At 42.8% G+C, this 21,937-nt stretch overlaps 2 protein-coding genes across 2 annotated transcripts in view; one reads left to right on the forward strand and one right to left on the reverse strand.

The window, feature by feature from the left end:
* The window catches only part of IPPK (inositol-pentakisphosphate 2-kinase), a 29,941-nt gene extending 23,671 nt beyond the window's left edge, over positions 1–6,270 (forward strand). The window contains exons 10-13 of the mRNA XM_041459718.1: positions 202–352; positions 1,438–1,540; positions 2,018–2,097; positions 3,102–6,270. Coding sequence (XP_041315652.1) covers positions 202–352; positions 1,438–1,540; positions 2,018–2,097; positions 3,102–3,327 — 560 coding nt within the window. The 3' untranslated portion in view covers positions 3,328–6,270. The remainder of the gene's footprint in view (positions 1–201; positions 353–1,437; positions 1,541–2,017; positions 2,098–3,101) is intronic.
* The window catches only part of LOC121349408 (centromere protein P), a 111,715-nt gene continuing 95,837 nt past the window's right edge, over positions 6,060–21,937 (reverse strand). The window contains exons 7-9 of the mRNA XM_041459773.1: positions 8,400–8,479; positions 6,664–6,755; positions 6,060–6,417 (exon numbers count right to left, since the gene is read on the reverse strand). Coding sequence (XP_041315707.1) covers positions 6,296–6,417; positions 6,664–6,755; positions 8,400–8,479 — 294 coding nt within the window. The 3' untranslated portion in view covers positions 6,060–6,295. The remainder of the gene's footprint in view (positions 6,418–6,663; positions 6,756–8,399; positions 8,480–21,937) is intronic.

Here is a 21,937-nt window from a genome sequence, read left to right on the forward strand (position 1 = left end):
ATTCTGCAGTCCAAGATGAGGTGTTTAAATGTGCGGGTCAGTACCTGCACCTTGCACTTTTGTTTGGAAACTGAAGTGTTTTGAGGATTCCCCCTACCTGTGACTGGACTAAAAGTATTTGGACTTTTGAACAAGCACATGTAATGGAAAATTGAAACTAATACTTGTGCCTGCCTTATTTTAAAATGCATTTTCTTCTAGGTAAACATAAGTTGGAAAGCTCTGGTTTACCGAGGGGTTGTCTCCTTTATAAAACCCTTCAGGCTCAGATGCTTGACATGCTGGATATTGAAGGACTCTATCCTTTGTACAGTAGAGTTGAACAGTACTTGGAGGAATTTCCTGAAGAGAGGTAAGATTTGATGGCTTTTCTTTCCAATCCTGAGTAGCCAGGACTGCAGGCAGGATTGGCTCTGTGCACACACTCTGTTCTGTGGTACAACCTTCCTCCATGGCACTGCACGTTCTGATTTCTAACTGAGCTTCCAGCTGATGTTGGTCACTTTGGCCTGAATCTTAAAGTAATGATTATGGAATGTTCACAACAGGCTAAGAGAGGAGAACACTCTCTTAGAACTGGAGGTTGTGTATTTGCAGAAGGGTACAGTGAAAGGGGTGGTTTCTCCAGTCCCCAGTACCTGCAGAGCTGGGAATGTCTGCAGGGGTAATAATGTTCTGCAATGATGAATGCAAGCTGCTGTGGTTTTTTTTTCCTCAAATAAGGCTTATTAGTGTAATAATAATTGCTCCAAGCAGCCTCCACTGGGTGCTGTTCCTCTCCTGTGCTCACACGAGGGCACTCTGGCTTCACTCAGGAGCTGCTGCTGCTTGTGCAGAGCTCTGGAAAATGTGTTCTTTGATCTGTGGGGGGTTTGTGTGGGACAAACTCGCCTGGGAGTTTTCTCAGCAGGGGCTCAGCTGTTCAAAGGGGGAAGGAGGAGCCAGGACAACCCCCCCATTAGCACACGGTGTTGGAGCAGGGCCTTGTCAAATATGCCTTTGCCCCCAGTTTATCCTTCTAATGTACAAAATAATATACATATAAAATAGGTATCAAGATATTATTATATATTTCTTATGTATGTATTTTCAGCAAGGCTTCTGGAGCTCCTGCAGACTGCTACGAATTTTGAAACTTACCCATATTTTTGCAAAAACCCCATAATTTTGCAGTGATACAGAGATGGCAGTGGATTAAGAATGATTCATGTTTATAAACCCCCACACAACCCAGATCCTAAGCAGCAGCAAATCTTGAGTGATTTGAGAATAGCAGGGACTGTTGTGATGTTGGTTGGCAGTGGGTTAATACTTGATATGTTTATCAGTGTTATTGTTGGGTTGTTCTAATCTGAGTGTCTGGGCTGCTGAAGAAAGATCACACTGAAACCCAGCAGATCATTTTGGCTGTCTGTAAATCTTTTAACATTTATTTAGAAGTACATTACAGATAGATGGACCTTACAATGAAGCGTTTTATGAGAAGCTGCTGGACCTTTCCCTGGAAGATGATGGGACAGTGGCATTTGCATTAACAAAGGTACTGCTCAACTCCTTGAGGTTGTTTGGTCTGTCAGTGTTAATTAACCTCTGTCTCACTGGAAGGATAAGGGATGGAGGCAGCACTGCTGGTTTGTCGGGGTCTGTGCAGTTAAAGTGCTTCATTGTGTCAGGGTGCAGCTTTATAGCAGCAGCAGTTAAAAACAAGCTTGTAGCACCAGTTCCTGAGAGAAAAATAAAACTGTTTATTTGCTTCCTAGACTGAGGAAGCATTTGCAGGAACTGGTGCTGTTTGGCCTTTAGGAATATGTTCTGTAGGAAATAAACGTGACTCTTATACAGGATGCTGCAAAAGCAGCTGCTCCTGCCAACCTTCTGTTCCAGAGAGAATTTCCAGCTCTTAAAGTGCCAACATACCAATACAGGGAGTGCAGTGCTGCTTTTTGTAAGGAACAGGATGCTTTACTCAGGTAAACACCAATCTAAGAGAAAATGTTTGTAATTTTCTGTTGTACAGGTGCAGCAGTACAGAATAGCAATGACTGCTAAAGACTGCTCCATCATGATTGCCCTTTCCCCCTGCCTGCAAGATGAATGGTAAGAGCTGCCTGTACCTGCTTTGGAATGGCTCCAGTTGTTTAGAAATTGGGATGTTTGTACTGTTCAGGCAACTCAATCACTTAAAAGTGTGGGATGTGGGTGGGTGGGTGGTGTGTCCAAATATTTGGCTGTGAGCATTTTAGTATAGTTGTGATTTAAGACATTTATGACCAATGTCTCTTTCTAAAGAGTTTTAAGTTGATCAAAAGGATCAAAGTTTTACATTTATTCCCTTCTTAAACTTTGAATTGACTGTTCATAGTAGCTCTGGATGGTTTTAACTAGGTACAGTTTTTCTGCCTTGGTGTTCTCATGGGAGAAATTTTTCAAGCTGAGTTGCCTTTAATGGCCCAGTTAGAATAAAACCAAGGCAACAATCAAGAGGTGACAGCTTTGGCTGTCAGGCAGGAGGCTTTGCCACAATATTATCCCTTTTGGTTTGTGTCAGCAGTGCTAATCTGTTCTTCTGCAGGGGGCTTTGCTTCACCAGAGCCCTTTTATTTTTAGAGAATGCTGTTTTCTGCATTTGTCCTGCAGTTTTCCAGTGAAGTGTTAGTGATGGACATGACTTGTGCAATGGCTGACTTCAGCACTCCTCCATCCCTTAGCATGCTTGGACAGTGTACTAAATGTTTTATTACCTTGAGCCTAAATAGGAGTTGCAATCCCTTTTCTGCTTTTGCTGTTAATAAGGCTGTTGCTTTTTTATGCACCACCTAGAAACAACTTAGATTTACTAAATACAGTAAATGAGAGTAATGTTTGCCTTCAGCTGTGTGGAAACTGAAAGGAAAATGAAAAGAAGAGGTGCCAGCAAGGTCCCATCAGGACTGGTAAAGCTGGAGCTACAGTTTCCTAAGTGCTACATTAGCTGCAGTTTATTTTCTTGGGCTCCCACAGAAGTTCTAAGATAAACATTAGAATCGCTTCTGCAAAGGGACACATAAATTACAAATGCTGGTTTCAGTGACTCACATGTGCAATGTGGTTTTATTTTCCAGCTCTGAGCAAAGACCTGTGGTACTGACATCCAAATCCAGATTCACCTTCTCTGTTTCTGTGCTGGACCTGGACCTGAAGCCCTATGAAAGCATCCCCCACCAATACAAACTCGATGGTGAAATAGTCAACTATTACCTGAAAAATGTACAGGCCAAAGAGGACCCAGTTATGTCCAGCCTCTTCAAGGAGAATGAAGACTGCACATTAGTTCTCCATAAAGTGTAACCATTCCCTTAAGGTTATTTTTATTCAAACACATGAGAAAGTGAAAGAATATTGGAATACAGTTATGGTGATTTTTTTTCCTTTTTGTGTTCAGTGCATTTTTCAGCTGTGAATGTTTTTGCTTTATGAAATGATTTCTAATGGGTAATGCCTTCTCAGAGACCTGGGATAGCACTAAGCCACATGTTTGCTAGATAACCTTAATGAATGTATTTAATGTGACAGAACAGGTAATGTGCCATACCTTGGAACTAGAGGACAGATCACATTAATTTGAAAAGTCTACTTCCTTAGAATTGAAAGAGCACAGAATTAAAGGTTTCCTGAAGTATTGCACTAACATAGAAAGCCTAATTACTAACAAGAGAATTACCTTGGACCCTGTGCTTTGAGTCTCCCTCATCCCTACTAAAGGAGGGAATGCTCTGGCAAATCCTGTACAACACTTTAGCATTAATCCACTGGAAATTCAACCATGCAGTGGCTGCTCTGTGGAACTGCCCTGGCGCTGCAGAACATTTAAGTACTAATGCATGGACTAGGAACACCAGGCTGCCTCCAGAAATTGTGTGATCACCTTGTATCTACCTAAAGCTTCTGAAACAAAGTGCAAAGGGTTAAGGTAAACAACCTTGAGTTTTACATGATAGTTGGGCTTAACTCACCTGCCATACTGGTTTTTATTGTCTCTGTACACTATATGCTGCTATTGGAGGTGAAACCACAGCTTGCTCTTGCCTGATTTAAACTGAGCTATAAGAAGAATATGTTCTGAGTTTTACAGGTCATTTCAGGTCTTTCAGATTGTGTCAAACATTGGCATTATTACACTGATGCCCCACACACTGCATAGCATGAGCAGCTGCTTTCAGGCTCTTCTGCTGTAAATGACACAGGAAAAAGGTGACAGAACCCCATTTTCTTCCCTGCAGCTGCAGTGGGTCAGTCTTGTGCCAGTGCTGCAGAGGAGCAGTGCTTTGTGCAGCTGAAGGCTGGGGAGGTGCTGCAGCAAAGCCATCCTTGGGGAAGATCCTGAGCTGGACCTGAAGGGTATGTCCAAACCTGAGGGAGCAATGATAAAATCTGCAGCTCTGTTTCCCTCAAGGCTTACACCCCCTGAATGGTGCAGAGCTACTCCTTCAGCCCCAGTGAACAGCTCTTACCTGGATACAGCCTGTGCCTACCAGTAATGGTGCTCAGGGTGTAAAAATAGGTTTATATTGGGACCTCAGTGTAACCTTTGAATTGTTCCACTTTACCTGAAATTCAAAAAGAGGACCCCCTGTACCTTGGCACAACTGAAGGAAGAAATGTGAAACACAGAGCCACCACTGTCCCTGTGCCAGAGACCTGAGCTGGCAGTGCTGGCACCCAGTGCCAGGAGCCCTTCTGGGGCAGGCCTGACATGTGAGACTGCAACAGTGCAATGAGATGACAGCTGACAGCAGGAACAACCCCTTCTTCCCAAAGAAAACCTGGAGGAGGAGAGCCCCTCATAAATCCAGAAACCCTCCAGCTATTAGAAAGAGGAGGAAGGAAGGACCCTGCACAGCTGGGAAGTTTTTATGCTGTAACTTTACACACATTTCATATGCAAACAGCAGTGTCTGTGCTGAGCAAACAGTTTCATTTTCAGGCAAGGAGGAGGGAGCTAAAGATGAACTGAAGGTTACACAAAACTGACTCAACCAGTTCCATGTCAGTGGAGAAGTAGGAAGGAATTTTGCCTGTGTACTGGATTCCAAACTTGAAATGAGCCTGCCTTATCTAACAAGATAGAGCTGCCATTCATCAAAACCCAATCCTTGGTGTTGCTCAGAGTCTGGCAGAAACCAGGCTCAGTTTTTCCTAACCTACCAGAACAGTGGGAGACCATTTCAGTGATTAAATAGTGGATTATTACATTTATGGGATTAGAAACATACTGTTGCTTTAGTTCAGGCTTCACCTCTTTCCCACTGCTGGAGTGCGCGGTTGTGCTGCCGGGGGCTCCAGCAGCTCTGGCCTTGGAAAGGAGGGCTCTTCCTGCCACAGGAGAGCCCAGAGCTGGTGGGTTTGGGCTCCTGGCTCCAGGAACTGTTACTCCCCACCTGAGAAGTACCTCACTTTCAGTCACATCAGTTTGGTTGGGGTGCAGTGCTAGTGCAGAGCAGGAACTCCTGGAAACACTGAGAATTCCCGGATGGGCTTATGGCACATCTGATGGATGTGAAAGGAGAGGCAAGACATTTGTCTGATCTGTTTTATTTCTTCAGGGATGAATGTGTGAAAGGTGATGCTTTGCTAATGTGTTGCCAGGATTTCCTCCTGGAAGTCAGAAATGCAAAGGAAGTGCTGCAGGGGGCAGGAGGTGACTGGCTCACCTGTCCCAGGGGTGTCGTGGGCCTCTGGGTTAGCTTAACGCTGTCTCAACACACATTGTGGAACAAAGTTACTTCATACCTTTGGCTTTTTTAGCATTGTATGTCTTTGAAATCTTCAAATTGTCTTCTTCTACCCTAATTGAATGAGAGAGCTGTTTAACTCTTTGTTCTAGGAGTCTCTTACTGTTCTTTTGTCATTTTAAAATCACTGTACTTTTACAGAGCTGTGAAATGAATTGGATTTTTATGGACTTGATTTTGACAGTGCATGATCTTTTAACAATTTCCAGGTATCTAGAAAATGTTAAGAAGATAAACCACTCTGGTACATTAATGATTCAGAAAGATAAATTTATAATGAAATCACTCTGTACATGTAACTATTTTATTTGGCATTTTTGTATTTAAATGGCTGTATTTATTTTCATGTCATGACAATTTATATATAACGTGCCATAATTGTACAGATAGCATGTTTTATGAGTATGGTTTCTAAATGGAAAATAACTTAATGTTTATATTCAATAAAATTACAGACTGTGTAACACAATATCTTAATTAAAACTACTTTTGAAATTGCTACCTGGTGTAAGTAACGCTGGCATTCATTTTTCTGAGCCCAGCACTTTGATCAGGTTCTCGATGGCTGCCTCGATCCCGAAGAGCTGGAGCGCGCTCCGGAAGCGGCCAGGGATGCTCTCCACACTCCTCATCCTCTGCTCCAGGACTGCAGGAGAAACAGAGCAGTGCAGGTTATTTTCCAGGAGCTGCAGCAGGGCTGACAGCAGGTGGGTAAAGCGGGAGGCCTGCAGGCAGACAGGGTTTGTGAAACCATGGATATTACACAGGAGGTGAAGTGTAGCTGCTGCTGAACTGGGGCAGGTTTGTGTGGCTGGGCTTTGGGAACTGGAGTTCCATGGCCAAAACCAGGGCCTGGCAGTTCAGGAACAGTCCCTGAAGTGACTGAGATTACCTTGCTCTGGTACTTTGGGCAGCAGGTCCAGGACAGGTGTAGTGGTCCCTTCTTCATCGAGATGGATCTTCCAGACAATCATCAATTCAAACCTGTATCAGGTGCACAGGAAAGGCAGTTCAGCTTAACCAGGTGCTGGCTTTGAGGTTCCTTCAAAGCCAAAAGTGCAGCAGTTATGAGGGTCAACCTCGTGCTCTGCAACAAAATTCACTTCACATAATGCAATGAACCATCTCTGGATTCAGGAAGCAGGAAGACATCAATCCAATGACAAGGAAAGTTTCTGGCTACATCCAGATTTGCACAGTGCAGTAAAAGTGAGAGGAAAGCAAAGGGGAGAGAGCACTGAGTGTCCCCTGGCTCTACCCCTCATGTCATATCTACACTCAGGTGCTGAGAACGGGAAACTGTTCAGAAGTGTTTGCATGAATGGTGATGTGCTGGGTTTGGAATAAGGGCTGCCCTGCTATTCATGGCCTTTTTAGACTAATGGCAGGTCCAAGGCCTACATTCCTGCAGTAATTTGCTTTTAATTAAAAAAAATAAAGCTGACCAACATCATTACTTCTTCAGGAATAGTGTTGGTTGTGCAAGGCCAGTCATGATTCCCAGCTTTCACAGTGGGGTGGGATCATTGCACCATCCCAAGGGAATGGTGAGGCAGGAGCTGAGGCCAGAACACCACCCACAGCAGAGCTGCTGTTCTACAGCTCCCTTTGCTCCCTCCAACCCTCAGCTCCCTAACTGGAGGTAAGGCTTTCCTAATCCAAAGCTGGTCTGCACAGTGAGTCACTGTGAGGAGAAAGGTCCCTTTCTCAGTGGTGTTCAATCCATCATGACTCTTAAGAATTTCCTTCCAATGCGGTTTGTCAGCCTTTTGCCACTTCATTTTTACAAATCCTTTGGGAATTTGTGCACAGCTTGTTCTGGGATTTTGCAAACAAATTTCTATGCCAGTCTGTTTTCTACCAAGCCACTGAAATGACTTTTGTATTCCTGTGTTTCATGACTGTGGGTGAGAGGGAATGAGGGTAATGGGATTGGCAACTGGCACTAGGGGAGAACTGTAAAATAGAGCAAGTTCTACCCTATCTGGGATAGTTTCAGAACAATTCATTCCTGCAGCCCCAAGTTAAAGCATTTAGTTTTAAAGGGCAGTTTGGCTGAATGAAGCAGCATCATCTGTTAGGGTTTGTTCGCTAGTTCTACACACAAACATAATGAAGGGAGCTGTGCCTTATTTCCATGTAAATGAAAGCATGTTAAAGCAAGGTGTAACAAGAGAAGGGAATGGTCTGATCCTGTCACAAAATAGTTACTTTTCATGGCCCTTACAGAATTCCTGACAGTGACAGTTGCACCATCTTACATTTAACTCTAAGGATTTTTTTTCCCCTGCTGAAAATCCCAAATGTACTGGAACAGAGCTCATAGAGAGGCCAAACAAATCCCATGTGCCTGGTAGGTAGTAATTCCTTCATCTAACTAATTTCCTTCTAAAACAATGGAAAAGTAGAGTCACACCTGCTTTGCTTCCATTGCACAGTAAATGCCCTTTTCTTTCTGTTCTTTAATGGCAAGACACCAAGGCAATGGCAAGGAACTGGGCTTTGCTGGGATGGGACTGGGATCCCTGCACCTCGTGCCACAGGAGCCCAGAGCTGCAGCACAAGGCTGCTGCCCTGCCTGTGCAATCCCTCACTTGTGTAAATACAGAAATGCATTTATTGGCTTACCCAGAAATGTTGGGGTTCCTCAGAATTATAAAATCTCCCAGCAGTCCTTCCGGAAGGGTCACGATGTCGGGATACTTGGCCTGTGAACAAAAAAGTTCAATTGGTTCATAAAAATCACAGCAGATAAGGTGGCTCCTACCCAGCCATGGTGGATTGCACTAAGTTAAGAGTAACAATACTCTCTCTGAAATTCTGACCTGTTGGTTTCTTTTTTTAAGAGATCCTTATGTAAAACCCAGGAAACCTTGAAAGAAAAATTTTATTTTAACTAGGTTTGTTAATTGGATTTAATAACATAATAAATACATCATCATGTCACCCCCTGCCTCTGTGAGTGATGACAGGTCACTGGTACACTCTGGTTTGAGATGGACACCAAGCTCCACACAAGACTTTGAAAGAGTAATTAAGGAAATGAAATACCAAAATAACCAATGTTAGCAACACATGGGACAACAGCAACATGATCAAACATAAAAATACTGGCTCCTATTAAAATTCCATGTTTCTGAGAATTATTTTCAGCTCCTACAATGTGCAAAGGTTGACGGTTGCTCCATTACTTTGTTAGTCCATCTGGTGTGTTCAACGTGTCCCGTGAAAGCCTCAGAACTTTAGAGCTCTTTTAAAAGCACTCCTAGCTCTGTGTGGATGCTGCAGTTGCCAGGTTACCCAGAGAATGAGGGCATGCACAGACACCCAGCACCAAGGAACAGCATCCTGCCGGGACCTGCTGCTGGAAAAGGAAACAGAACGGAGCCACAGACTCCAGGGCAGTGCTGCCTGTGCTGCCTCGTGTGCTGGACACAAAGCTGTGTTCCAAACCTTGCAGTTTATAAAGTGTGAAAAGTCTCCCAGCCTGAATCATTCCACAGAGCTCCCACTTCAAGCAGCAGGTTTTATGGAAAAGGAGCAGGAGAGCTCAGCTTCGAGCAGCACTGGAGAAAATGAGTTTGGTTTTATGGGATTACGCCTCATCTGGCAGAGCAAAATTGCTACCAGATGTGACCTTGCTCTGGTTTAGGAATTTCTGACAAACTGAAGGGGGGCTGTGCAGGATGCCAAATGACATATAGCACATGGAATTTGCTCATTTTAATTTCTACCCAGTATCCAGTACTGTATTTACTGTGAGGATAACAACCATGATCTATCCTGGGAACACAGACACAGAAGGGAGGACACTGAGCAGGGCAGTTACAGTGGTAGAAGTGTGGCTGATCAAAGGTCACTCATCCTGCAGAGCAGGGATTCTCTTCCAGCTTTACTCCCTGTGGAATTATGCCTCTCTGATAACAAAACAAGTTTTCCAGGCTTTCCTTCTCAATAACCCATGCCTGATGTCCATCATGAGCCTCTCCTTGCCTGGTGTCAGAGGCCTGGGAGGATCCAGGGATCCTTTAGTTCCAGGTGTGGATACTGGAAATGCAGGATTAGCTTCTACCTGGAACTCAGCTCGTGCATCCCTCCTTTACAAGGGACCCCGAGTATCCCATAGCTGCATACCAAGCCACACTTCATCCACCCACACCCAGACATTGGGAATCACCAGAGAAAACAGATCAGAGGAACCAGATAAAAGTTACAATTGCCAAAACAAAATGAAATGCTCCCAGGGCTGTCTCAGGAGTTCCTGTGCAGCTGCTGTGACCAACATGTTCCCCCCAAGCTTGGGGCGGGGGGAAGTATTTATGTTCTATGGAAGCCAGAGCCAACTCAAGGAAAGCCCAGTGTATGATTTTCTGTAGAAGAGCTTCCCTGTACTTGGGAGAGGGAGCTCCAGTGAGTTCTGCACACAGCGAGGGCCATTCTGTGCCTTCCCTCAGTGCCGGCGTTCTGGCAACCAGCCTGAATGCTGTGAGAAGCCAATCCTGCGTGAAATTCACAGGATTTGGGATAAAATCCAACTTTTCAGTGGGAAAGGTCGTATTTTAGCTATCCACAAAACACACAAAAAGCCAAACCACAAATACCTACATCCCTGTTTGCTATAACCCAAGCCCTGGCAGTGGTTTGAGGCAGCCCCAGCCCAGATCCGTGCGAGGATCCCAGCTGCCATTCCCACCTTCCACCAACACCCATGGGGGCAGGAAGCAAAGCTACCACACCCAGGATCAAGCAGCAACCTTAAACACTGTCAGTTCCAGGAATGAACTCTGGGAAATGCAGTCATGCAATCTGCCTCAAATTCCACAGAGAAAATACTGAGTGCAGGTTCTGAATGCCAGAGTTAAAAACGTGGGGATCTGGCAGGTGACTGAACAGCCAGGCACAGGACGAGCATGGGCAGATCCCCACTTCCAAACATTCTATGGGTACAACATTACCACCTCATCTTCTCTGCTGAGCAACTTTCCAAATTTTCCTTGAGGAAAAGAAAAGCTGAGCAATAAAACCGGAGTAACAGAACGAGCTGAGCCACTGAAAGGTCTCTTGGGAAAGTCAGGAGCTCCTGAGGGATCTCGTAAACCAGACCCGAGGCCAGGGAAGGAGATCCCATCAAGGACGTGATAGCAGATGGGAAGGATCAGCCTCAACTGCATCAAGCAAAACCTGACTTTCATCAAGAAATATCTTTCCTCAGATGACTTTTAAATGTCAGCTTATGATCAAAACCAAAAGTCCAAGCTATTATTACTCCTAGACGGAAATCGCTTTTCCAGCTCCTTCAGGAGTCCAAGCAGGGAACCTTATGGGAACTTTTGTCTCAAACAGGAATAGTCTCAAACCACAAAGGGACTGTGGTGATGGAATGCACAGCTTTGCTCTGCTCCCATGACAGATTTTACACACACACAGAGCCATCCCAGGGCATACACTTGTAGCAGCTATTATTTCTATTATTCCGCAGCTGCACTGCAATTTTCTGCACACGAAATCTCTGCTAAGGAAAATGTTATAAATGTGTTCAGATTAAAAGCTGTAGCTACAAATACAAAGCAAAATTGGCAAGAGAGATGCCAGATAAAAGCAGATAAATTTGATTGTGTCCCACTTAGCAAGAAAACACACGACTGCTCCCAGCTGGAACAACAGCTCCCTTTTACTGCTAATTCTGAACTTGCTGCTCTGGAAGAAGGATGTATATAAAGAGTTATGGTACCACAGGCTCCTCTACAGCAATTCTAAACCTGCCCAGGGGGCTCTGTTTGGGCTCTGATTTGGGTGATTTCTCTGTATGGTTTGCTGAGCTAAGGCCACGTTATCACCCACTGAAATCACACACGGCTGGGAGCACCAAGACCTCAAATCCCAACATAGCCATAACACCAGTAATTTTTAAAATTAATTTCACTAAAGCAATAAAGGCACATTTAGAAAGTGGAAGTGTCTCACTTTGTGCAACTAAAGGAACTGTAACAGAGAACACTTCAACTAAATTACAGCCCATAGAAACACTGTATTTTCAGAATGGATTTATGAAGCTTCACCACTCGTAATTAAGTCTCAGAATAAATACAGCTCCCATCTTCCCATCTTGAGGGAAAGCTCCTCAAGCAAACCAGTCCTGCTGGTGATCCCTGTGATGCCAATCACCCAAACCTCCGGCGCCGGAGGAACCAAGGACGAGAAGAGCACAAGGTCAAAGTGGTTTTGTCCAAAATGATAAAGTGGCTTTGTCCCCGTGGCAGTCCCAGCCCACCCCCCATGCTCAGCCAGCCTCAGTCCTCTGCCTTTAAAACTAAAATCACATGGGACACAACCAGCATGCAAGTCTCACTTTTTAGAAGAGGAAGGGAGAATTTTGGGAGCAGATTTGAGGGCCTATAAGAAAGTCTGACAATGGCAAGTAGTGACAGGAGAGCAGGGAAAGGCTTCCCACTGCCAGAGGGCAGGAATAGATGGGGTATTGGGAAGGAACTGTTCCCTCTGAGAGTGGGGAGCCCCTGGCACAGGGTGCCCAGAGCAGCTGTGGCTGCCCCTGGATCCTTGGAAGTGTCCATGGCCAGGTTGGACGAGGCTTGGAGCCACCTGGGATAGTGGGATGAGAGGATCTTTAAAGGTCCCTTCCAACCCCAGCCATCCTGGGATTCTGTAAATAACAGTTGGAATGTCACCCTGAACAGGGCAAATCTTTGCAAACATGTACCAGAATCTCTCTCGAGCTCAGGACGTGCCTGGTTCCCCCCAGGCTCAGGCACAGCTGGTTGGTTACTTGGATAAAAAGTGCTCTGCACGCACCTGGTTTCAGACCTGCCCTTTTTATCAGCCCTCACCTGTGACTTGAGGCATCATCCCTTTGCCAAGATTCAGCCTCTCGTAGAGCAGCCAGTGCTCTGCACACGTACCTGAAAGCACTGACCACCAGCCCCAAACCCAGTGGCCTGTGCTCACTGCCAGTGAAATCCCTCTGCTTTGTTCTTTCTTTCCTTTTCCCTTGATTACAGCTTCTCTTCTTTGGCCTCAGTTCTATTTCCATTGCCATTTATTTTCCTCCTTCCATATTTCCATAACATTATTATTTTTCGTGCTTGACTCCCCAAGAGTTTACATGATTCAGTTTGTCACTATGCTCACAATGTGACCAATAATTTTCCATAATTTTTGTATTTTTCCTAATTGGAACTAGGCTGTAGGTCTACAGAAGAGCCAATGCAGCATAACCAAGGCCTGAGTACACAAAATTCTGTGTCTCATTTCCTTTCAATATCACTTTGTCATATGGCAACCATGTGTTTATCTGCAACTTAATTACAGCAGACTGGGAATAAATTAAAATACATACTGGATGTTTATTTTTGTAAGGAAAAATAGAATTAAATTAACACGAAGCCTCAGGAAGAACAGGAAGGGGTAGATAATAAACAGGGAACACAGAGGCTGAAACAGGGAACGCAGGGGCTGAAAAGCACAGATGCTTTTTCTTCACTTTTTTCTTGCTGGGCAGGAGACAAATCTTCTCCCAGAATTTCTCTTTAAAATTGTCCACTAGTTTATGAATGTTTTAAGCCCTATTATTTTTCTAGCTTAAAATTCTTGGGCTTTTTTGGCATTTTATTCAAATTTTAAAATACACTGTCTTAACACTGAGCTGGCTGTGGAGCCACCCCCTGGGCCAGCTCCAAGCCCAGGGCACAGGAACTCCTTGGGATGTTGTGGGACAGCACTGACACTGCCCCATGACATTTATTTTGGGGGAAATACCCAGAACACCAGCAGAGCTCAGCAGTTCTGTTCTTCCTCCACAGCTTCACTGACATATTATTTTTCCTTCTGTTGTATTTTGAGTCCCCTGCCCTCCCTCTGCAGCTAGGTATAATTAAATATTTCTTGAGGATAAACTTTCTGAACGGCACCGTGTGGAAGTCAGCAGAGATGTCTAATTTAGCAAGAGATAATGAGCAGCCAAGGACAATACAGAGATGAAAAATTATGGGAGGAAAAAAGATGTCATATTGCAGAGCAGCATGAAGCATCAACAATTTGTGAAGAAAGAATTGTGAGCCAAATTTTCAATAATCTGAAGGAAGTAGACTGCAGAAAAGGCATTTTTAGGAGAGAAATTAAGCCAAGTTTGTGCTTTCTTCCATTACAATAGAAGCAAGATACCTCATAGATCTTTATTTTTTTTCTGCAAAAAAGTTGCTGCAAGATTCTCTCTAAGCCTTTTTGATGTTTCAATAAAAGGATCCAGAATTGCATAAAGCAACTTGGATTTGAAATACCACACAAAAGTTGATTATCAAATGTGGCCCAACTTGCTTTTGTAGTTTACATTATCAAGCTCATCCAGACAGAACAATTTAAACATCATCTAAATAAAAGCATCTGAAATAAGTTAATTACTTGGCTCTAACACTGTGTTAGTTTTTTCCCAAGTAGGCAGATTAATTTAAAAAATAAACCATAGGACACAATGAAGAACAACTAGTTCATCTAAATTAGCTCAAGGTTAGACATTTACTTTTTAAGAAGTGTGATTAAAGAAAGTTTTTAGACAAGGTACTTAGCTTATGTTCATCATTTACTACTGTGGTTTTTTAATCTTTCTTGAAGGTCTGAAGGGTAATTTGTTTCTATGTGGGCAAATTTATCTTACCTGGTAAAGAGAGGTACGTCCATAGACCCACCTGGAACATCCAAAATACCATTTCCATTTCTCTGAATTGACTGAGAGGTCAGCCTATCACTTAGAGCAAACTGTCCCACAGCAAAGTGGGTCTGGCCAAAATCTGCCTGTGCTGTCCTGCTGGTGTCTAAGGAGCAGCCGTGCCCTGCCCTGCCCTTCACTGCACACCAGCCACACAGGAGGAAGCTGGGCTGGCACCAAACAGCCCCAAAACCTCCCGTGGGACTGGCACTCCAGTAAAGCTGTGCTCCAGTTTTAGCTCCACCTGGATTTGGTATCAGTGAGGAACAGCAGAGCCCATGGCACAGCTCCTCCTGAACGTGCACAATGATCACCCACCAGCCTCCAGAAGATCAGATTTTTCCTTTAACGTACACAGCTAGGTCCATGTGAATCCTCCTTTCACACATACCTCTGCAGTATTTCTATTATTCTTCCTGAGCTTTACAAAAAGGTTTAACACCTGCATTAATAGACCCATATTTTCTATAAAACATATAGTGCAGATGCACTGGAATCTTTCCCACAAGACCTCCATCCTCTTTTAATGGTTCCACAAAGCATTACATTTTGGACAGACTCCACAGAAATTTGCCACACAGTAGCTTTCATTTGTCTGGTTATTTACAATTATCAGCTGCTTATGTGAAATAAATATTAACATGCAGTGCTGAAGTGCCTGTTGCTATCAACAAGAGCAGGAATGGGTCCAGCTGTAAAGCCCTTGAAAGCTTTGAACCCACTGAATTCTTCTCATGTCATACCCAAGTACAGTCCTTCAGATCTGGCTGTCAACAACACGACATTTCAGATTTCCAAACACATCCTTAGCACAAACAAGAGGGACACAGGAAATATTCTTGAGAAGACACAAACATCTGCAAGAAGAGATTCACCAATTTATAATTATTGTATGTGTGAGTGTAAAGTTGTCAATCCACTGCTAAATAACAGGCGTGCAAAATTGGTCAACTATCCTCAAACTTTGATCTACTCAACAACTTCCACAAGAAAACTGCAAAACCTCCACAAAAAACCAAAACAGAAACAAAAATAAGGAACACTGAAAATATGTGTGCAAACTTTGTTACACTTTTGACCAAATCTCACAACAAATTGGATTTTGACTGAAATATCTGCGTACTGGTGAGTAAAAAAGAATTTAGGGCAGCAGGGAGAATTCTTTAGTGTATCCAGGAGGAGAAATCACAGGCAGCTGCCAGGCAAAAACATCTCCTTATGCTCCACCTTATTTGGTTTATAAAGGCCAAAGCTGCACTGCCCAGGAATGTTGTGTGATGCATGTGGATAAATATTTGTTTCATTGCTTAGGTACTGCAACAACACAAAGAGCGCTCACTGACAATACCAGTGCAGCTGCCAGCGCATTTCATTCACTCTCAATGCAAACTTCAGGCATTTCAGAATTTGAATTTCAATTGCTGGCCTTGCAGAAACATTTCAAAACTGTTGGTAACAATATGTTTTGTTCTGCTAGAAGCCCAGTTGAAAGGAAAGTAGTTAATATTAAAACTTTCTCTTTTTCCTTCTTCAGTTTCCCAAGCAATCCGTTCAGTTCTCTTGTGTTTTTAAAGCTCGAAGGTAGTAAAGCGACCCAAACATTCCTGTGTGCAAATGTGGTGAATGTTTGAAGTTTTCCTTGTGTACAAAGCAGGAGATTTGTCCCAAAAGCTGTGGAATAATGCCTGCTGCAGCCTGGATCCTGGAGCACCAACCTTTCCCAGCCTTTCACACAGATAGATCTGAGGAAGGAGACCTCAACCCTCTCGAGTAAGAATAGTTCAAGAAAAAGGAAATTAAAGCAACAGACAGAAGGAAGATTTCCATTCCCAGAATTGAAACATGGAGTTACCCTCAGCTCATATAAAAAACAAGGCTGTAACACTCAGTCTCCATTCCCAAACCCAGGCTGAGTCCCACAGCACGAACTATAAGGGATATCCAGACAATCCCATGGAAAACTTGAGAAGAAAGACAAGCACTACAACATTTAAAATGGAGTTCTGGATTACTTCAATATTCATTTTTCCTCTGTAGAAAGACCTCTGGATGACTCTTCCCAAGCACACTGAGCTCAAACATCTGAGGCCTCCAGCATATTCTTCACCTTTGGCTTTTCCTATTTCCCCCCCTCCCTGTTTTGGACCCAGCTCCTGCACCAGCATTTCTTGCAGCTGCCCCTGCCAGTGCAGAAGTAGCACTGTCTAGACTGCACATATTTGTGCCTCCTAAAACCTCTTAAAATAATTCCAATTGTAGCTGTACAGCTCCTAGAACTCCAAAATCACTTTTCTGATTTCTAGCATATCCCTACGAATTCAGAATTATTGTCTAACTGCTCAATCCTTATTAACTCACAGGATCTTTCCTGCTAATTCCCATGAGACAAAAATACCATAACATTCAGTTCCCCAAGTACTCGCTGTGAATGGATTATAAAACCTCCCAACTCGCTGAAACAAAATCAGTTTATTCCACCTTAGACAATTCACGTTGTGTAAAATAGAAGCAAAGGCCATGAAATACAGAAAAAGTAGCAAATAAATCATAGAAAAATACAATATCCAGAGCTGGAAGGGACCCACAGGGATCATTGATATCAAAGCCTGTGCAAGCATTTCCACAGGGACAGTCCAAGAGGGAAGCTGGGATTGTCTAGCACATGGGATGTGTTGTACAACAGGAATTACGAGGGAGCTCATCTCTGTCCTCAGCCCCAAACTTCTTCTCATCCTGTATTATGAAAACAAAACTCAGGGTTTCAGAAATAACTCTATTTGTTCTCCAGCCATTTGATGATTCCTCCAGTTCTCAAAGGAAAGGGAACACACAGCATTTAATGTGAAGAACAGAGAAATCATAATAAAAATGATTGGCAAAGTCTGCCTGATCCTGGGAAAAAACCAAACCACACCAATGTTCTCCATCAACAAGACATGTTTATAAACCATACACAGAGCCATCCAGAAAAACATAACCTGCTCAGAGGTCTTTTTTGTTTGTTTTTAACATTTCCCTCCTGGAAGATGACACAGGGGGAACTGTGCTGGAGTGTCAGTAGACACAACTCCTGCTTGTTTGGAGTTGCCAAAGTTTGGCCACAAATGCCCATCAGACCATAAAGCAAACATAATTAATCACTTAATGGGCGTTTTCAACGCACAGTCAATTCTGAATTTTGTGCACTCTGCAATTATAAATCTCAAGAAAGGTGATAATGAGAAATATCAATACGGTATTAATAGTTAAATTAAAAAATTAGATATCTGTACATACACACACACACATATTTATCCTGCCATTCTGCCCCTTCAGACTCTCACTGGTAGCTGCAGAACTGCTGTACAAATAATTTTTGTCATTGTCCACTAATTCACCCAACAAACCATTTGATGCTACTGTTTGTAATGGGAAAAACATGAATCAACAGGCCAAGACAACTAATTTTTAAATCTAAAAGGAAACCACAAGCAAACTTTGTTATTGTCCTCAAAGTGTCTTCTTGTCCCTGCTGCCAACAAATCCTTTGACTAAAATGCTTCAAAATATTTGTGTCCTCAGTTTACATCTCCTTCCTGAGACAGTCTCTCAGTGGACAGGCATCCTGTTACTAATTCCTGCTTAAATTTAAAACCAAGGGGAAAACATCTGAGGCCCCAAACAACAGGGATATCAGCAGCAAGTCACAGGAACCCAAACCCATCTCCCTGTTGACATTTCAAAACACCACTTTTATCTGTAAGATCAAGCTCAGTTTTCACACGCCAGTTCTGATACAGTCTGAGATGGAAACAGTGCACAAGAGAAGCTCAAAAAAAAGATGCATTCACTTTTTAGAGAAGTACATAGTGTTTTATATGGAAATGGAAAGTACAACCAAGCACGAGCAAGAAAATGGAAACCAGATGAGAAGGGCAAACAAATAGAGAAAGACCACTAGAATAATTACATACTCTTATTTTCTGTAATTAATATATTTAAAATACAGACTTTTCTATATTTAATATTTTTCAGTATTTCCTATATATAAATGACATATTTCCAGATATAGTTATTCAAAACAGAATTTTCTATCTGTTCACTACAGTCCAATCTTTATTTAAGAGGAACACTGTCCCTTTGCTCTGTAGGATGTAGCTGCCTTCTGAAGAAAAGGAATTGGGTATGAGAAGCAATGACAATCAATGAAAACCTACAGGAGGCTTATGGCTCATGCTGGAAACTGAACAACTGCTGCAAAACACAATTATTTCAGAAAAAAAGTTGGAAACCTCCAAGTTCTATTGATGAGTAACAATGCTCAACAGTGGCACAGGAGGGAACCGAGCCCCAGGCTGAGCTCTTTCAGACACACAGATGTGCTGGGTTTCAGAAACAGAGGATGTGCTGAGTTGAGTATTTTGGAAAAACATGAGTCAGCAAATAGCTGAAATAGAACACAGGGAAATGTCTCCATTTGAACCCCAAAAAAGAAATGATATTGTTTGGCAGAAAGGCAGGAGGACAGGGGAAATCTTCCGTATTTCCTTACAATGGCCTGGGGTTTAAAGCTGTGTTCATTCAAGGTAGGTGGGCACCTTGCTTTGGAGCACCACAGGGAGCAGCTGCAGGTATGATTTAATAAAGATTAGACTGCATTTCTTCACTAATGCACATAGAGGCAATGTGTAAAAGCTTAAATTTCAGGTAGTTCTGAAGAAAGGCTTTACAAATTACTCCATCTGTCTGGTCACTGGCATTTCAGATATAATGTGAGAAAAGAATACCACAAATTAAAACTGATGCTGTGGGATTGAGCAGAAACCTAACAAGAGACAAAGAGTTGTGGCAATAATTAGTGTCCTCAGAAAGTTGTACTAATGAATATTAATATTCTGTTCACTGGAATTAGGATGCAGTTACATTTGAAAATTAAACTTTTTAAAATGTACATAGATCCCAGCCACACACATCTCCCATTGCAATTTTAGGTTTATTCCCACCTAACAATGTACCCCATGCTTTTTGCAATGTATTGTTAATATTTTTAAATATGTGAGGAAAACCTGTGTTTAATAATTCAAGGTTTACCAGCAGTATTTCATATTTTCCTATATTTTTTCCATAAGGATATTTGTGACCACTGATTACAGAAGGAATGCAGTAACTGGTACAGGTTTCAGAAATGCACTGTACTGCCAATCCCAAATTCCCCATCTGATGTTTTGTGCTGACTTTAACAGTTATAAATTTTTTCCCCATTGCTACTTTTTTCCAGCTATAAACTTGTGTGTTTGATGTTAAAAAAAGTAAACCACATAAGTAACTGCAAAATTTAGAATCCTGTCTTTGTCTCTGATCAAAACCAGTCAGCAACTGCATGGATTCAGCATGACAAACTAAGAGTAAAGCAATTTAAAAATGTCATTCTGTTCTTATATTTCATTGGAAGGTTTAAAAACTGCTGCTGTAATTTTCAGTTGTCTCTTTTTATTCCAATTCTTGAACATAGCAGAAATAACCTCACATTCCTGAATGTGGATGTGTTTTTTTGACTCATGGAAATGATATTTTGCAATGTTTTAATTAAATAACAGATCCAACTTCAACACAGCCCTTCTGTAAATATCACAGAAAGCCAGGAGGCATAAGTAAAATATCTACTCATGATATAATGTGAGAGAAAGCTGTTAAAATTAAGGATGACTGTGGAACATTTAAATCTACAGAATGTACTCTTGGTGCCAGGTGAGACATGGTAACAGGTACCAAGGTCTGGGGTTCCCCCCAAGGAAATGGATATTTTGCAAGCATATAAAATTATCAGAGGTCTGCATATGGCTACTGCTCACCTGTGGCACCACGAGGGAGATACCACAAAGGGTTTCAGGACAGAGATGAGAAAAGGAAAATCCTGTATACGCAGGCGGCCACTGCCCTGTAGTGCCCCATAGCAGGCTGTAACATGCAAAGGCAGAATATTGCAGAGTTAAAAAGGAAGGATGGGGAGTATCAGTTTTCCTTTGATGCTCAAGAAAAAGAGAATAGGACAACCAGATTGCAATTATTAAATAAAGGTATAAGTCTGCAAAATGGAGTCAGTAGGGAAGCTGTAAATCTTGGCTGAATATTTTGAAATGGCTGAGAAAAGAACTTGTGAGGATGAAAGGGGAGGAAAGGGACTAAAGGAATAGAAGGTAAAGCAAATCATGAGATCTGGGCAGCCAAGAGGAGCTGCCTCTGTCCTTGCTGCCTTCCAAACCAGCAGGACAAAGCCCTGCTCTGGCCCCTTGCCCTGCTCCCAGCAGCTGGCTGGAGCTCACTGCCCCAGCTCCTGAGTGCAGGCGCACGAAAGGTGGGGAGGAGATTCCAGCAGCACAGAAATGGTCAGGGCTGGCTGAAGTGAACTCTTGATTTCCTCTGCTTTGCTCAGCCAGGCCACACCTGTCATCCACTGCTTCAGTGAAGGTTATTCCTGCTCCCATCCCACTTGGTCTGGCCATTCTGCAGATAAAAGATTCCATTTCTGAAAGGTATGAAAGAGAACTTGAGTTTCATGGTCTCTGTATGCTGTGACTATAAGCAGTCATTTCAACTCTTTCTCTTTATACATACAGAGTACTCTGGACTCTTCATACTTTCTATACTTAAGTTGGACTAATGATTTTTATTTTCAAGATATCCTTCTTCTATTTCTTCAGCCTGCTGGCTTTTTTTGATGACAAACATACTACACTGCAGGCACCCTGAAGGCTTTTGAGAAACAGAAGTTATTCCTCCTGTTCCACCGTTCACCATGTATTTAAGTGGCCTTTCAAACAGAAGATGAAAATCTATAAGCTCTTCTCAGCATCACAGATTCTGTTAACTTATACATTAATTTGACCTTCTCTGAGGTTTAGAACAGGGGCACAGTAGTGAATGTTTTTCCTCCCTCTGTTGCCTCCTAAAGAAAGAAGGAAAATTGATAAAAAAGGAAAACAACAGTATTATTGTACACTGACTAACAGTTCTTGTTGTGAGAGGAAAAGGGAAGAATCCATGCCAGAGGCTCCAGCCTTCCACAGCCATTTCTCACACCCTATGGCTCTTGCTCAAGACACAAACCAACAGTGGCAGTTTGCCCTAAGATATAAAATCATAAAAAGTTATTCTAATTATTATTCCCTGCTGTTTAGTCTGCCTCTTCTCTCCTCAAGGGACACAATTCCGCACTGAGGCATCTTAACAGACCAAAACATTCCCACTGCACAACTCATTCCAATGGCTGGCCATGGGATGGACAGGCGCAACACGACTTGCAGATGAAGCAGAGATTGGCAGCTTTCTCTGCGCTCTTGGATGAACCATTCCCATAAAACCAGTCAATATCAGATCCCTGAGGACACAGCAGTGTTTGCACTCACACACAAACTACCTGAACTGTGTCTGAAAAAATTTGCCATCCTAGTCTGAACTTTTAGTAGAA

The sequence above is a fragment of the Pyrgilauda ruficollis genome, unplaced genomic scaffold (genome assembly GCF_017590135.1).
Source record: "Pyrgilauda ruficollis isolate IOZ18807 unplaced genomic scaffold, ASM1759013v1 scaffold10, whole genome shotgun sequence".
Taxonomy (NCBI): domain Eukaryota; kingdom Metazoa; phylum Chordata; class Aves; order Passeriformes; family Passeridae; genus Pyrgilauda; species Pyrgilauda ruficollis.